At 37.2% G+C, this 16,836-nt stretch overlaps 1 protein-coding gene across 2 annotated transcripts; it reads right to left on the reverse strand.

Annotated features, from left to right (window-relative positions):
* Window positions 1–9,198: 9,198 nt before the first annotated feature.
* Smyd5 (SET and MYND domain containing, class 5) lies at window positions 9,199–15,413 on the reverse strand. Of its 2 annotated transcripts, none has more exons than XM_028317809.1 (7): window positions 15,006–15,413; window positions 14,783–14,910; window positions 14,360–14,596; window positions 13,379–13,616; window positions 12,858–13,035; window positions 12,106–12,320; window positions 9,199–9,331 (listed from the first exon to the last, which is right to left on the reverse strand). In XM_028317809.1, the coding sequence occupies exons 1-7, from the start codon at window positions 15,042–15,044 to the stop codon at window positions 9,218–9,220; spliced, it is 1,149 nt and encodes a 382-aa protein (XP_028173610.1). In that variant the 5' UTR covers window positions 15,045–15,413; the 3' UTR covers window positions 9,199–9,217. The 2 variants fall into 2 exon arrangements, with proteins under 2 accessions (XP_028173610.1, XP_028173609.1); XM_028317808.1 differs by lacking the exon at window positions 9,199–9,331 and adding an exon at window positions 10,786–11,064 and having other exon boundaries at window positions 15,006–15,411.
* Between the last annotated feature and the right edge of the window lie 1,423 nt (window positions 15,414–16,836).

The raw sequence follows: 16,836 nt of genomic DNA on the forward strand, positions 1-16,836 counted from the left end.
CTTCCATTTTAATGACTCTTTACTGACTTTGAACTTGCTTCTCTAATAATCGCAAGCCGCTATCAAAGCAAAGTCATACAAAATCACCAAATCCTACGCGAAGCACGTCACGAACCGTGGTATTCGGTCTTTCCAATAATAATCCCGTAGTGATTGCAGCTGCCGTGTGACGAGCCGCCAAAGGCCTGGCTCTAGTATACCTAGATAAGATAGCTAACGCTAAGAGAATAGAAGTAACTTTTGAAGCTTCAGTGAAATGAAATGGCATTCAGACCGACACTGACTTTTGTTTCAGCACGAGAATGTTGGTATATTTATAAGCTTACTATGTACTATGGGCTACACTTCCAGATAACCATTCTCGATCATGTCGTCTCGTTCTATCGCAATGAATCGCCATTTGATGAAAGCGAGAGAAAAAACGGAAATGGGTAGCTGAAACTGTGGCCCACTGTACAATGAGCCTATCCACCTAAACGTCCTCATCTCACCACAATTATGGGATGCTTTGAGCTATCATGAAACACCGCCGTAGAGGGAATGATGTGTTTAAATGTAGGTTAGATGTGGGTAAAGTTAGGTGTGGATTATCTTGTATGCCTAAGATTAGCCTAGTAAAGAAGTCGATAATAAATTAACTAAAACTAAACTGAACAGTGATAAGTAATAATATAATCGCACCTTCTATAGTTATTTCGCTACCCTTACTGGACCAATCATCAGATCCAACTGGGATACTAATTCAAATTGAGATACAGACTCTGAACACCTATTTGATGTAAACAGCAATAGCTATTCTACAATTATGGCCCCAATGGTAAACCCTTAAGGTTTTGCTACAGAAGGCCTGCTGAAATTTCAATTAGGTAGGTCCATGGTCTGTGCTAGATGAGAAATTCTTCTGAAACAATACTTTCACTAAAAATATTTCATTCATTTATTATTACTGGAACATTGGCTTTATCTTCCAGATTCTACCTAAAAACATGTAAAATCAAAAGTTGCAATTTATCTGGTAGACAAGTTACTATAATAGGCTATAGGGGATAATATCAGCATTTCTGTATACTACGTGTTAATTAAAACAAGCAAATTATACACAATGGCAGTTCTCGAAATTGCACAAACAATCTAGGTACGAGTTACACGAATCCTACACCCCACAAAGGCGGTAACGTAATTAAGTCATGTATTATATTAGTGTGTTCACGTTCATACAAACTTAATTCATATTAACATATCCCACTTGGTGCTTGGTTTAAATTAAATACAACTACAAATTCAGACCATTCTAGCAGGATTTTTATTTTCTAATTTAGTACTAAGATACTTAATAAAGCACGCGATCCGTAATAAAAATTGGCTTTTAATTTTACCGCAGCCTTTTTCCATTTGAGCATCTCGGACTCAAAAGCGCCTGAAATTGATTAAAAACTCAAATCCTGTAATATTCAAATTACTTTGTCGATAGTTCTCTTCATGGAAACCGCCTTGACACACTTTTTCATGACTGAGAGCAATTTCCGTTTTTTCAGAAGTCTAGGGATGTCGAACGATATCTGACATACCTCTATCTGCAGCATTTTCAGTTTTCACGTAATTATTTACATTTAACAAGCATTTAACAAAAAATTTCTTGGCTACGGCTGATTTTTCAATCGCCTATTTTTTTTTTTTTTGTTGTTAGTTTGAGTAATTTCGTGTGACCATGCATAATAGCGGACTGCAGTTCTTTTGATCCAGCTATAAAATTCTGGCCATACATCTTCCAAACAACGGGCACCCCTACTGAAAAGCTAACGGGATGACAGAGGACAAAAAGCATTTGAGTATGAAAATCGCCAATTACTGCCGGCCAGCCGAACGAGGTGCCGACGGATTACAATTAAATACCCTTTCTTGAAAAGGGGATGGTTTTAATTTAAATCTAGCCGTTGGAGTGTCGAATACACGTGCGGATTTGCGAATAACTTCAAAGGGCAAATTGTTGAGATGATTGTTAACGTTTAATTCCGATTTTAAGAATAGTTCACGGCTCAACGTTTTGGTTTTAGTTGACGACTGTACATTAGTTAGCGCTCTTTTTGGTACTTTATATGGCATACATTTGTGGAGCAAACCATAGACTATTTTAGTTCAGAAATAAGGTAGCAGTAAGGTTTTTAAGTTACCCTTTCAACCGGTCACTAACTGAGTCTGAGCTATTGAAAAATCAATAAGTAACTTAAGTAGGTACTTATTATGTTTAGTGATATTTGACGTCACTCTTATGCCCTTCAGGTCCGGCCCCGAACAAAGTCTACTGAAGCAGAGATAACCATTGCCCAGTGACCGTTGGCCAATTAAGGGTGTCCAGTCTTTGGAAACATTCGCTAATTAGGGTTAGGTCTCCAGTGTTCTGATGACCAATTAAGATAATTATTTTTAGAAAAGTGGCGTGACAGCTGACCATATGTAGGTAGTTATTTAATTTTTTTAGCGTTAAGAGTATAATTTAATTATTTTTCATAATCTGTAGGTACTTAATTAAATTAGCTGGACTTTGTAAAATTAAATAACTTCTATTTCAACGACTCTTAAAAAAGGGTAAAAGAATTTGGATCTCAATGTTACGTATCACTGCTTATCGAGAAGAATTTTATTAATAGCCGTATTACTCGCACAGAACTGTTATATCTACACAAATGTAGATATAAATAAAGGGTTTTATTAAAGGGTTCCGGGATCAAAGCGTCGGCTATCTCCACGGTCGTCCAGGTTACAGGAATTTTGCTCGGTTGAATTCGGCTGTCCTATTAGAAATTAAATCAAACAGAATCACATTTCGGCGAGAGATTTAAAGGATTCGCAAATAAGGGATGGACGACTGATATAAACTAGACCCAAATTGGAAAATTCAATTTGGATAATGGCAAGGAGGCAGATTATCAGATCTGAGGTAAGCAGCTGGCCAATATTAATCCGGGTTTGATGTCGGGCTATTTGTTTTCTGGATGACACTTTTATCTGATAAAAGTTGAAAGAATAATTAATTTGGGAATGACGAGGTATTTAACTATGCATAATAGGTAGGTAATTGCTCACTTGTGTAAAAAAACGTTTTGATTACAAAAACATGCCAAGAATTTCCTTAAAGAGTATTATTTTCAAAGTCAATGAACAAAAAAGCTAAAACGTGCAAATTCGACTAAGCAAATTGAATTTGGCAAACAAACAACCTTTCGCCCGGAAACATTCCATAGCACTTTAACGTTTATTATCCACAGACATCAAGTCACATTAAATTCTTTATTCATTTTACTTTTGCGGGGTCACGGGACTCGGCCGGAATTCCTGCAATGCTTTGATCTAAGCCAAACAAGAAAAAACATGGGCTAAAATGCACTTCAACCGTCTTCATAAAGGGGGGAAAATATAATTTATTCACGAGATAATTTTCTCCTCCCTTTAGAGACGTTAGAAGCGGGGGAGCTCCAATGTTTGCCGGGCGGGCTCTGCTCGGGGGACTTTGTCTTGTCCGGTTTAAGTCCTTTTTGTATCGTCATTTTGACGGCACCTTCGCTCATATTCTTAGCTTATCAAAATTAAATTTGTATCTATTTAAATGCCCTCACAGCGTCGGATGTTCTTTGAAATTAAGCCTCGCAGCGGCCAGTGCCCTGCCTGTTCGAGGGGAGCACAAAAATACAAGTTTAAATGGTTTTATCTCATTTTAAAATGTAAAGGACACAAATAGATAGGTAATGTTAAGAAATCTAATTGCTCTTTAACAACTTAGTTTATTTTAGGAGAATATGAAACAATGTTTACTGCTTTATTTAGAGCTGTTTGCTTGGAACACAATAATTAACTTGAGCACTTTGCCCATCTTCAAGTGACCTCATCCAAAGCTCTGGAATAAGTAATTAAAGCTGGCACAGAACTTCTCCGAAACTAATCAAGCCTTGTTCTATCAAACAGCCCGTAATAATTAATATAAATTCTTCGGGGAACAAACGTTTGTGTGTAGTCTAGTGTGTTTCTCGCTCATATATTCGACTACGAATTAGAATTCCAATGCACTATGGTTCTACAAATTAGGCTTAAATCAATCTCAAATCTGAAATTTCATTCAAGTATAGTTTAGGTAAGTGATTGGTTAACAAAGGCTTTCTTTACAAAGGTACTTGAGAGAAGCCTTTGTCCAACAGTGAGTGAAAGAAGAAACAATCACAAGCTTTAATCTATGCATGACTTTGAATCGAACTTCGTTTCATATTACGACTCTAAGTTTTTCATAGAACTTGGATCAAGAACTCCACACCAAAAATTTTCATTCATAACTTGAATTTAAAAGGTTCACTCACCTTCGCACATTTTAATAACAAAACTGAGACGTTTCAAATATATCTTCGTATTTAAAATTTTCTGTATAGACCCCGCCATTCGTGAAATCAGTAAAAGTTCCGAATACTCTTCATTAGAACGTTTCAGAGTAAAATGAAAACACATCGCTCCCGATTTGGAAGTTGATCATTAAAATAATGAATTCGCGTTAAGTAATTATACTAATGCAGCGGCCCGATTCGTAAACATGAATATTAATTTTGAAAAGGAAAATGGTAGGTATTTTTAATTCTCAAAATGGGTACCTACCTATTTATGTTGGGGTATAATTTTAAATTATTTAAGTACCCCTAAAGAGGAAAATGGGACTTTTAAATTTTGTAGGTAGTACAAACTTTACAAAAACGGACTTACTTCTTCTGCAATGAATTGAATCAAATACTTATGACCACAAACTTTGTCGGTAAATAAAAAACATTGTAGTTTTACCATCATAAACACATTTATTTAAACAAAACCAAACTTTACAAACTTGAACAGAGATAATAAAATGCTTAACAAAATGCGTAAAATGCATTAAATGAAATAAAAATTATAATGTTATGTGCACCACACAGCACACCAGTTGTCTTGCTACAAGGAACTAAATCCTTGAATCAGGTGCCAGCACCCATATAGAAAAGTTTGTATTCTGAATCGTATCTGGTAAATCTCTTGCTCATAACAATATACAGATTCCATAGAATTTATACAATTATTTATTCACAAATTAAATAATAGAGGCATCTGTGTAGAATTACAATAACCATGGCAATTAACACTATTATTTTCAGAAAATTAGTACAAAAATCTTACAGATTAATTGACGACAATTTAGCAGCACACTTGTAAAGCAGTATTCATTTCAATAATTTGGCACATTTTTGTTTTCAAAGCACAAACATTTTTGCAACAACATTAACTTACCACATTAATAAAAATTACAGTAATTGGTTTGTAAAATAACTTTTTTTCGACGATAAACTAACATAGAATACCCAAAAAAGGCTTTGATGCTGGTGAAATAAAATATACACTCGCTGATTCATCAAATTCTAATACGTTTTATATATTTCGACCATAATATTTTTACAAAAATTAAACACAAACTTATTGCAAAATTTTGACACAATTTGGTATTTTTCAAAGTTTAATACCTACACTCGTATATTCTATGTCTATATACGCTACAACTAGCTAAGTATACAATTTTGTTACAGATCTTAATCAACAGCAAGTGGGAGAAACTCTACCGCAGTGTTGATCGCAGTTTTGACATACTTTTTTTGGGAGCGCAATAGACGTTTGACGTATTGACTACACGGTTTGTATCTGGAAAGCGAATTTCTATAGATATCTATAGCCCGATCTGTGAGTACGTAGAATTTTGTCCAATGACCCCAAGCTACCCATCCTTATCGCTCGCGCGTAATTATACAGGGTGGAAACGATAAGTGATCTCACTCGATTATTTCTAAACTATACAAGATATCGAAAAACTGGTTGCTGATCCTGAAAGTGCTTCACGAGCTCTTTCAAACGGTACCAATAATAGGTTACAGAATAAACTGGAACTATCCGAAAATTCAATGTGTCCAGCTTCCATACATTTGGTAAAGTTACTTAATATTAAAAACTACACAAGATATCGCAAAACTAGTTACTAATCCTAAAAGTGCTTCACGAGCTCTATCCAACGGTATCAACAATAGCTTACAGAATAAATGGGATCCATCCAAAAATTCAATGTTTCCATCTTCCAAACATTTAGTACTATCACAGTCATGGCACTCATCTCTTGAAAATATTATAGCAAGTAAAGTCTAATACTAATGTTTTCCACAAATAATTTTAAATAAGATGTAAGTTACGAGTTTATTTAACCGACTTTTTAAGTTTATTATAAACAAAAAATAAATTACACTTCTAATATTGTGTGGCTGGCATACATTTAGTATGGAAGCTAGAAACATTGAATTTTCAAATAGTTCCAGTTTATTCTGTAACCTATTATTAGTACCGTTGAAAGAGCTTGTGAAGCACTTTCAGGATCAGCAATCAGTTTTTCGATATTTTGTATAGTTAAGAAATAATCGAGTGAGATCAGTTATCGTTTCCACCCTGTATTGCTGTCGCGACTGTGCGACGAGCGCCCACAGTGAGTGTGCGAGCGCGACAGCAACATAATTACGCGCGAGCGATAAGGATGGGTAGCTTGGGGTCATTGAACAAAATTCTACGTGCTCGCAGACCAGACTATAGTATGAAGAAGAATCCGTAATTTTCCTTTATTTTGAAATAATTACCGGAGTAATAAGGCGGTCAAACCTGCGTCATCTAAAGGTATATGGAGAAAGGTTATATTAACCTACAGTTATTAATATTGCTACTAAAATACTTCCAAGTTATTATTTCGATAATTTGACGTAATGAATACAATTCGACTACAGTGTCTAGTTTATTTAAATTTATAATCTGAAGTGCACATAACAATGCTGTTTTAATATTATTATGTGCTAGCACTAGCAATATGTGCCCTTTTTAGTATAATATTAGTAAAATACAGTGGCTACGATATAACAACTACTCATACTTTATTAAAATATAGACCGTCTTAGGCCCTGTTTACCAAAATTCGTTACTTCTTTCTTCTTCTTTCTTTCTTTACTAATGTTCATTTGTCACCGATACATTTTATGCCTACAGTACTTTAGAAACTAAAGTGTTTCAAATCGCTTCATCACAGGTAGTAGAAATTCTTAATATTCGTTGCAATCAAACATATTTATTGCGTTTTTCCTTACACGAGAGAGTCAAATTATGAGCTGTATTGGTCGATTAAGAGTTATAATTACAATTTACAACATCAACAAACTATTAGAAACCTATTGTACAACTAAGAAAGCATTTTTACAATCGAAGATCGTCACCAAATAACTAAATCTGCATTTAATATAACCTTACACTTACAATAAATCCTACTTGGTCCTACACAATATTATACGTATCGTAGTTAGGTACAGTCGATAGCACATAAGACTGTGAATTTGTTGGAGTTGGAAATTAATGCCACTATAAGCTTGGTGTGCTATCCACTGTACAATATAATAATTCATTTATTCGTTTGTTAGTTAATAATAAGTGTGCGCAAGCCTAAATAAGTCACAACATACAATTCACTTTCTCACACTCACACAGTTGTAACCGCTAAGCATGCTTCTTAAATTAAACCCTAATACAAGGGTTTTTAGGTCTTCTTTTCCGATTATGGGTGTCATAATCAGACGTTTGTGAGATTTTTTTACTGCACAACAAATTTTAACATACACTAAGCACAGCTAATAAATGCTAAGCAAGCAGGATCTTACACAATCAACAAGGTTTTAATCTATAGCTAAAAATATTTTATTCAATAGCCCAATGGTGTCAGTGTTGGACTGACATTTTTTCGTATAATTATTTCGACAATACATATCCGCTATGTAATTATATTTTCATTATTCTACTTAAATTCTAAGTAGGCCTTTATAGCACTGAATTGTCAGCTAGTAACTACATATTACATTAGTATGTAGAATTTCTGCATACATAAGGAATACATTCTGCCTTAAGCTACACTTTTCTAAGCGAAAATTGTTTATGATGTCATATTGATCTATTAAATTTATCACTAAACTGTAGTTATTTTGTTAATTAGTATTTTTATTACGCCCAAGTATCATGGGATTATTTCAATCACATCATCTCCCACGTCTTTATAGCATGAGCATAAGTACGGTCCACAACAGACTGCAGAATAAACTTCTTATTAACTACATAATTAATATTATGGTGCCGTTTTCTGTACATAACTGTGGAATGTTTCGTCATTATGTTTAACGAACTGTGACTTTTAATTCCCTACCATAATGTAAGAGAACATTGCTTACTTCATCGCTTTGACACATCATTAAGTAGTATGTGTAATGAATAATTGTGTCCACGTGTCTATTTTTATGTTTACTTTAATAAGGGCCAGTTTCACTGATTCCTGATAAAGTTATGTAATATTTAAAGAACTTATAGGTGTCGGACTACCGCTTCGAAGGACGTTAGTTTAATGTCCGTCGTCCCCTGGACTATTGTGGTGATGAACCCACTACAAACAAGCATATAATTAAATTAGTGCACTAACTCTTTTGTACGATTTAAAACTTTCGCGTCTCATTTCAACTAAAACAGAGAAACAATGGTCTCAACGCGACATTTATTGATTTGACCATGGCTGCAGCATTGCAGCCGAAACGACAAGCCGTGAGTACGTATCTAACTCTTAGTAAAAAAATACTGGTGACTTATTGTTCCTAATAAACCATCAGGATCTTTATCAGAAACTTCTAAAACTGGCCCTATTTCTAGGCGCCCGTGTTATATGCCGAGTAGGCAGAAAGCGAGCAGGTTGAACATTATAAAACACTAATATCGCGCTGTCATATACTATGATAGTCGCGCTGCTAAGTCGCTCAACTTAAAAGCGATTACGCTCTTGTGGTTACTATTAGCCGAAACCAAAAGTTCATTTTACAAGTTCTTAATAAACTATCAAGCTATCAGCAAACAGTATAACCAGAGTAAATACAAATGAGTAGGTCATTTTCATAGAAACGCCCGAGCGCGGTTTGTATGTGAGCGCGTCAATACGTATGCGGCGCGCACGCACACACTGACAAAATTTAGCGAGGATTAGCGGTGAGGTTTCTATGAAGATGACCTACTCATTTGAATTTACTCTGGTATAACCAGCCCTGAACACTTAACTTACTAGCCGCCCGCGTTATATGCCGAGTAGGCAGAAAGCGAGCAGGTTGGAACATCAGTCGTCGGCGTCGTCATCGCTCATCTCCTCCTCGCTAGTACAGTCGGGCTCGGACGCCTGGGCGCTGCACTTCTCACACCAGCACACGAAGAGATAGTTCTGGGCTAGCTCCTGAAATAAATTACATTAATAAGGTTACGCGACCTTTACGAGATCGTCGGTCTACCTAGTAGGAGGCCTGCCCACGCTACTCGTAAAGGTCGCGGGAAGAGCCTGGATGCGGGCAGCGCAGGACCGTGCATTGTGGAAAACCTTGGGGGAGGCCTTTGTCCAGCAGTGGACGTCATTTGGCTGAAACGAACGAACGAACGATAAGGTTACGACATCGAATCAGAAATGAGGTCGTAAACGAACTAAAGTCGCTGACATAGCCCGACGGATTAGCAAGCTGAAGTGGCAATGGGCAGGGCACATAGTACGCAGAACNCTATAACTTCTATACTCCATCGATAACGACATTGAGCTTTGGTTGGGGTAAATTAATATAAGGTAACTTCATTTAGTCCCAATAATTGATTCTGAGTTTTTCGTCCATACAAAATGGAACTGACTCCTTTATGCAAAAATCGTTAAAGAACATAATAATAACGTATAATAATAAAAAGGTTTTCATACAAGCCATTTTTTAAACCAATTTCGAGCCTTGCCCCCAGGATTTAAAGTATCGATATCTTATCGACTCCATTTTATCTTTCTTCTCTCTAATTGCTTTTTTCAAAGTGTGCGTCACGTCACGCGGCCATTGATTGGCCATAAGGCACGCCTTCTGGCCAATCACAGCACTTTTAAGCCGGTTGCACATGTTGTCGTAGACTCTCAGTCGCTTTGTTTTTACACAGTTGAATGTGTGTGTGGGAGCTGTGGTGGGGGAAATGTGGGGACACTGGTTCTCGTTGTAGTTACGCGCGACTTCATATCTATTCTCTTTCTATGATCTGAGGTGTCGAACAACCGCTTCGAAGGACGTTAGTTTGATGTCCGTCGTCCCCTGGACTATTGTGGTGATGAACCCATATAATAACAATAATAACAAACAAGCATATAATTAAATTAGTGCACTAACTCTTTCGTAAGATTTAAAACTTTCGCGTGTCATTTCAACTAAAACAGAGAAACACGGGTCTCAATACGACATTTATTGATTTGACCACAGCTGCAGCACAGCAGCCGAAACGACAAGGCATGAGCACATAACCTAACTCTTTTAATAAACAAATACTATTGACTTTATTGTTCCGAAACAATCAGGATCTTTATCAGAAATTTCTTAAACTGGCCCTGAACTTATTCTAGCCGCCCGCGTTATATGCCGAGTAGGCAGAAAGCGAGCAGGTTGAACATTATAAAACACTAATATCGCACTGTCATATACTATGATAGTCGCGCTGCTAAGTCGCTCAACTTAAAAGCGATTGCGCTCTTATGGTTACTATTAGCCGAAACCAAAAGTTCATTTTACAAGTTCCTAATAAACTATCAAGCTATCAGCAAACAGTATAACCAGAGTAAATTCAAATGAGTAGGTCATTTTCATAGAAACGCCCGAGCGCGGTTTGTGTGTGAGCGCGCCCATACGTATTGGCGCGCGCTCACATACAAACCGCGCTCGGTGCGTTTCTATGAAGATGACCTACTCATTTGAATTTACTCTGGTATAACCGGCTCTGAACACTTAACTCTAGCCGCCCGCGTTATATGCCGAGTAGGCAGAAAGCGAGCAGGTTGGAACATCAGTCGTCGGCGTCGTCGTCGCTCATTTCCTCCTCGCTAGTACAGTCAGGCTCGGACGCCTGGGCGCTGCACTTCTCACACCAGCACACGAATAGGTAGTTCTGGGCTAGCTCCTGAAATAAATTACATTGATAAGGTTACGCGACCTTTACGAGATCGTCGGTCCACCTAGTAGGAGGCCTGCCCACGCTACTCGTAAAGGTCGCGGGAAGAGCCTGGATGCGGGCAGCGCAGGACCGTGCATTGTGGAAAACCTTGGGGGAGGCCTTTGTCCAGCAGTGGACGTCATTTGGCTGAAACGAACGAACGAACGATAAGGTTACGACATCGAATCAGAAATGAGGTCGTAAACGAACCAAAGTCGCTGACATAGCCCGACGGATTAGCAAGCTGAAGTGGCAATGGGCAGGGCACATAGTACGCAGAACTGACGGCCGATGGGGCAGCAAGGTTCTGGAGTGAAAGCCGCGTACCGGAAAACGCAGCGTGGACGTCCACCCACAAGGTGGACCGACGACGACATCATAAAGGTAGCAGGCGCTGGACGCAGGCCGCTACCAACCGGGCAACATGGAAAGCATTGGGGGAGGCCTATGTTCAGCAGTGGACGTCCTATGGCTGAGATGATGATGATGATGATAAGGTTACACTGCAAGCCATAGTGATATTTTAATATTTTTTTGTCCCACGTGGTAAGCTAAATATGCTTGCGTTGAGTGAGTTCACTACAATAGTCGAACGGCAGCAGGGTTCGAGCCCGTATTTTTCGGATCGCGAGTTGGCCAGTCTTTCTTTCACAGTTCGGCTATTGTCGCTTATCTTTGAATCATTAACTTGAATTTGGAGGCATTTGTCTGCAAAGTAAACATTTAGGTCCCACTGCAGGGCACTGATTTCTACTTAGGCCATAATATTGTGCAGTTTTTGAGATGCATTATCTCATTTTATCTGGGTTTATTGGATTTTTAACAACACACATATTTTTGCAATTACTTAAAAATAATGCTTGCACCACTAAAAATTCTTAAATGTATGCAAGAAGTAGAACCGAACAAGGCCAGTTCTGTACATCTATAAATCCAGTTCAAATCCACCATATTTGGTTGAACCAATTTTTTTCAACAAACGACACTCTTTACTATAGCAATACATACCTTCTGCCTGGAATGCCTAGACCTCTGCAGCGAGCATTCGTCCAGATAACTGATGCAGATCTCTTCCCCAGGCATGATCGGTTTGGTGGCTTTCAACTGTATCCTGTGGTTCCCATAGGGAAACACCGACTCGGCGTTGGGAGCGCAGCTGTGGTTACTTGCACTCTGTACCTGGTATAATCCCGAACCTTCTGTGTTGAGGAATGTGCCAGATTCTGTAAACAAAAGGGAGAAGTAAGGTTATCCTCGTAACGCCTAGATACCTTTTAATAGGTATAAAGCTTGGTAGTGGTTCGGGCCCAAGGCGTTATGCAGTTTCATCAACTTAACGCCCGACCACCTTTTAAAAGGTATCCTAGACTATTTTACATGTCACGCCGAAGCATACACAGTTTCTGAAAGGCTAGTTAGCCTGGTCCGTGAGCACGTAGAATTTTGTCCAATGACCCCAAGCTACCCATCCTTATCGCTTGCGCGTAATTATATTGATGTCGCGACTGTGCGACGGGCGCCCGCAGTGAGTGTGAGAGCGCGACAGCAACATAATTACGCGCGAGCGATAAGGATGGGTAGCTTGGGGTGATTGGACAAAATTCTACGTGCTCACGGACCAGGCTTTAGTTAACCACTGACCTGTATTTTAAAAGTATTTTTATAACAAGATATCTGAATAAGCTATTCCTATTCTATTCTATCCTATATTTAGGTATCAAAAACTACTATTGATAAGACAGAGACACGACATCACTAACCTTCTTCAACATACTGGTACAATTTATCAATGAACAAATCAAGTTGCTGCTTCTCATCGTCGGACATGGTTAGTTCCATCACAGCATTCACCCACATGGCCAGTGGGCTAGTACCGATTCCCTGTCCATTTGTGCCTATTAGGGCCATGAGAGAACAGAAGCCTTCTGGGGTGAGGAACTGGAATTAAAGAAAACGTAATACTAAGTTACATGACAGGACACACCATTTCATTAAAATATGAACAGTTAGCAGGGACAGCAGTGCAGGGACATATCAATTTGCTTATCCAGGGACTGGTTTAGAGACATTTTCAATTCTATCTATTATCAAATAGACATACTTAGGAACTTTGATTAATTTGGAAATAGGTAAGATAAATGAGTAAAATTATTGAGATACCAAAACAACTCAAATTCATTTAGCAAGGTTACTTCAAACAGTACATTAATGACTTATTAATGTACTGTTATTGTTGTACTTATTATTAATAAGTAATAAAATTCAATGTTAATTAACAAACCTCTTGAGCATGATCTCCGCTGACTACATTGGCAGTTAAATCCCTCAAAGTATTCAACTGGCTTGTAAACTGTTCCCCAAGTAGCTTGTGAACCAACTCCGCATCCTCATTCACTGTATGGTGACAAAACTGCTTGATTCTTGACGCAGCATCAGAAGGGTCTGAACTCTGCTCTATAAACGCTAGTATCCGGACTAGCAACATTATGCTTGTGGTTTCTGGGGGATAGTGCATTTGTCTGGAAAACAATGTTATAGAGAATTATTCTAGGGAAGCTTTCGGAAGTAATTTAGTAAGTTATTTAGCTCTTTAATTTTATAATCAACTAGCTTTCCGCCCGCGGCTTCACCCGCGTGGAATTTTGTCTGTCACAGAAAAACTTTATCGCGCGCGTCCCTGTTTCAAAAACCGGGATAAAAACTATCCTATGTTCTTTCCCGGGACTCAAACTATCTCTATGCCAAATTTCATCAAAATCGGTTGCGAGGTTTAAGCGGGAAAGCGTAACAGACAGACAGACAGACAGACAGACAGACAGACAGACAGACAGACAGAGTTACTTTCGCATTTATAATATTAGTTGGGATTAAATTCTGGTGAAAAATACTTTATCTACAATAATCTTGAGCAAATATAAAAGAAATACAGTAGAACGCCGATTAACCGAATCGCCAATTATCCGAATCGGTCCTAAGCGTAATATAAAAAATTGAAACCAAGTAATTTTTGTTTTGTTGTATTGTAGCAAGTTGAAACTAACAGGAGTCTAGATATTTTTCAACTGAGCGTTATTGTAGAACTCTAAACACAGTTAATAAAGTTTATTCTATGTGTATCAGTTCGTTTTTACCTCGTTTTTTCTTTATTACTAGTCTATGTCCGATTATCCGAATTTTCGATTATCCGAATCTGCCCCGGTCCCAATTAATTCGGATAATCGGCGTTCTACTGTAATAAGTAAACATATACACCACCACTCACTTCCAAGCTTCGAGCAAAATTGTAATCGGGTGCTGAGCATCACTGGTATTGTAGCACAAAATCCTGTGGTACGTAGCAAATGCTTTTTGCTTGCAGCCATCAGAGCAGTACAATACAGCGCACTGGTCACAACCGGTGATGTACTCCAAGTTGCTTTCAAAGCAGTTTGAGTGTGGCAGCACAATATCAGGCTTGCACGATAAACGTCTCACATTCTGCTCTGGAGTCTCTAATGGCCTGTGAACAGAAATTGAGCACAAATCTGTAGTCTGTTTTTAACTTTAGAAAATTAAAGCAAACATTCAGCACTGGTTTCTTTGAGAAACTACCATCTTGGGACAATCTAGACTTAAATTTTAAGGGAACCACCAAGGTGTAAGGTTACCCGTATTAATAATATTAGTTTGATTTGGATTGACTTACCTCATACAATGATCACAAGCTAGATATCGGTAAGCTGCATTCCACGCAAACTGACAGGAAACTAAAGGATCCTCTTCCAATATAACATCACCTTGATCGAACTTCTTCGTAGCGTATAAGCCTTTGCCCTAAAAATAAGGAAAAGATGTAGAAGATTGTACTATAATCATGAAACCAAAATCATACAAAGATCATGATGGACATTTGAATCACTTTTATTTACCTTTTTACTGTTAGATGTCCGAACCTCAAATCCTGACATTTTGTAAATGAGTTAGCTGCTCTTGCATCAATCACAAAATTTGCAATTATTAGCCCTATCCGTTAATCTTCTAAATTAAAATCCAATATTTTCGTAAATCGGCTTTGTTCTCTAGGTTAACCATAAATAAAAGAAGTCAAGACACATTGATTAGACCGAGACGGTATAATTATCAGAACGAGATAGCAGCAGGTAATGTCAGTCTTCTTTTGTTTATGGCTTAGGGCGGTGACAAAATCATTTAGTTAGTATCAAGTTATATTAAAGTATCACTTAAACTTTAAGTTAACTTTAAGTCTTAAAGCATTAACCACTTCTGCCAAAAGTAGGAAAAAACTTTTTCAGCGCTATCTGATCTCAAGGTAAGGAAATTTTATTTATTTTATTTTATTTGGGATAACAAATTGCGTAATATTGCAAATCAAATAAATATTGAAAGTTCATAATTATATGAGTATTGAAAGAAAAATTTATTACCAAACGTTGCATATAAACCATAAACATGGTTAACGTAAGTTTAAGACGGTATTACTTGCAACGTAGGCAACCTAAAAATAAAATACAAACATTAATGTTCATGCGCATAATATTATTGTTTGTACTATATTTTGAAAATCGAACCGCGTTCTCTGGTCGAGTCCCGTACGCGAACCACGCTATAAACAAGCTTTATATATGTTACGGCTAAGGATAGGTGTGAACATAAACTTAAGATTAGCCGGCTAAACTTAAGTTTATCTTCGACGAGGTGTTAATGTTAGTTTCTTCTATCTTTAGCCGGCTAAACTTAAGTGTAACCGCAGACCCTTGGCTAAAAGTGTAGAAGGAAATGGAAAAGGAAACAATGTAAGGGAGAGTCCGCTAATTTGGACCAGTTTTTTTCAATCCCATTTTACATATAGTTTTCTTTTGTTTTTGCTAATGTCCATGGTATATAATAAAAGATACATTATTCAACTTACTATTTCATAAGTATTAATTAACATGATTGTTGTATATTTAGCACAAATCAACAAAGTACGAGTTCAGAGCTTCGGTCCAATTTAGCCAACCGGTTCGATAATTTGTACCACAGGGTTACTAAATTGGATTTCAATAAATTTCAAGCCTATAAAAAAACTATGGCAAAATATTATACGATACATTCTTAACAAATTAGGAAACGAAAAGGAACAGTAGTTAATAACATAGACAATCGATATTGTTTTACACGTTATCACGATTTTGAGTACAAGTTTTGTAATTCCAATTATCGTAACGCACACTTGTACCTAATCTACTTTGCCAGTCTTTTGCTTTCATTTATTGTTAGTCAAACATAACTACGCTATTATAACTTCAAAATATGATTTACTAAAAAAAATTTCAAAATCCTTTGGTAAAGTTCCATACAACTTGATGTGGTACAATTTAGCCGACTAGGTGATAGTGCTTTTAAAAAATCGGTAAAAAATATAGCTTATAAATACCGAAAAATGTTTCAAATAATTGTAATCCACACTAATTTACGCTTCTAAATAATATATTAGAATCACCCTGTGATTAAATTTAACAAAATTACAAACTAAACATGTATTGTCAAAAGTTACTTGAAAACAATGAAAAAATACTTTTCAAAATAAAACACACGTGTTTGTTGTCACGGCAAAAACCACATGGCCGATATTAATTGATTTTAGTTGTGTATCGCTGAGTGTTGCAATTACAGACATTCAATAAATACTTTACGAAATATGAGGGTGGTACAATTTACCCGGCGGTACAATATACCGAACTCTCCCCTAATAATGTA

This window comes from Ostrinia furnacalis, unplaced genomic scaffold, assembly GCF_004193835.3.
Source record: "Ostrinia furnacalis isolate ACB-3 unplaced genomic scaffold, ASM419383v2 OfSCF6490, whole genome shotgun sequence".
Classification (NCBI taxonomy): Eukaryota; Metazoa; Arthropoda; class Insecta; order Lepidoptera; family Crambidae; genus Ostrinia; species Ostrinia furnacalis.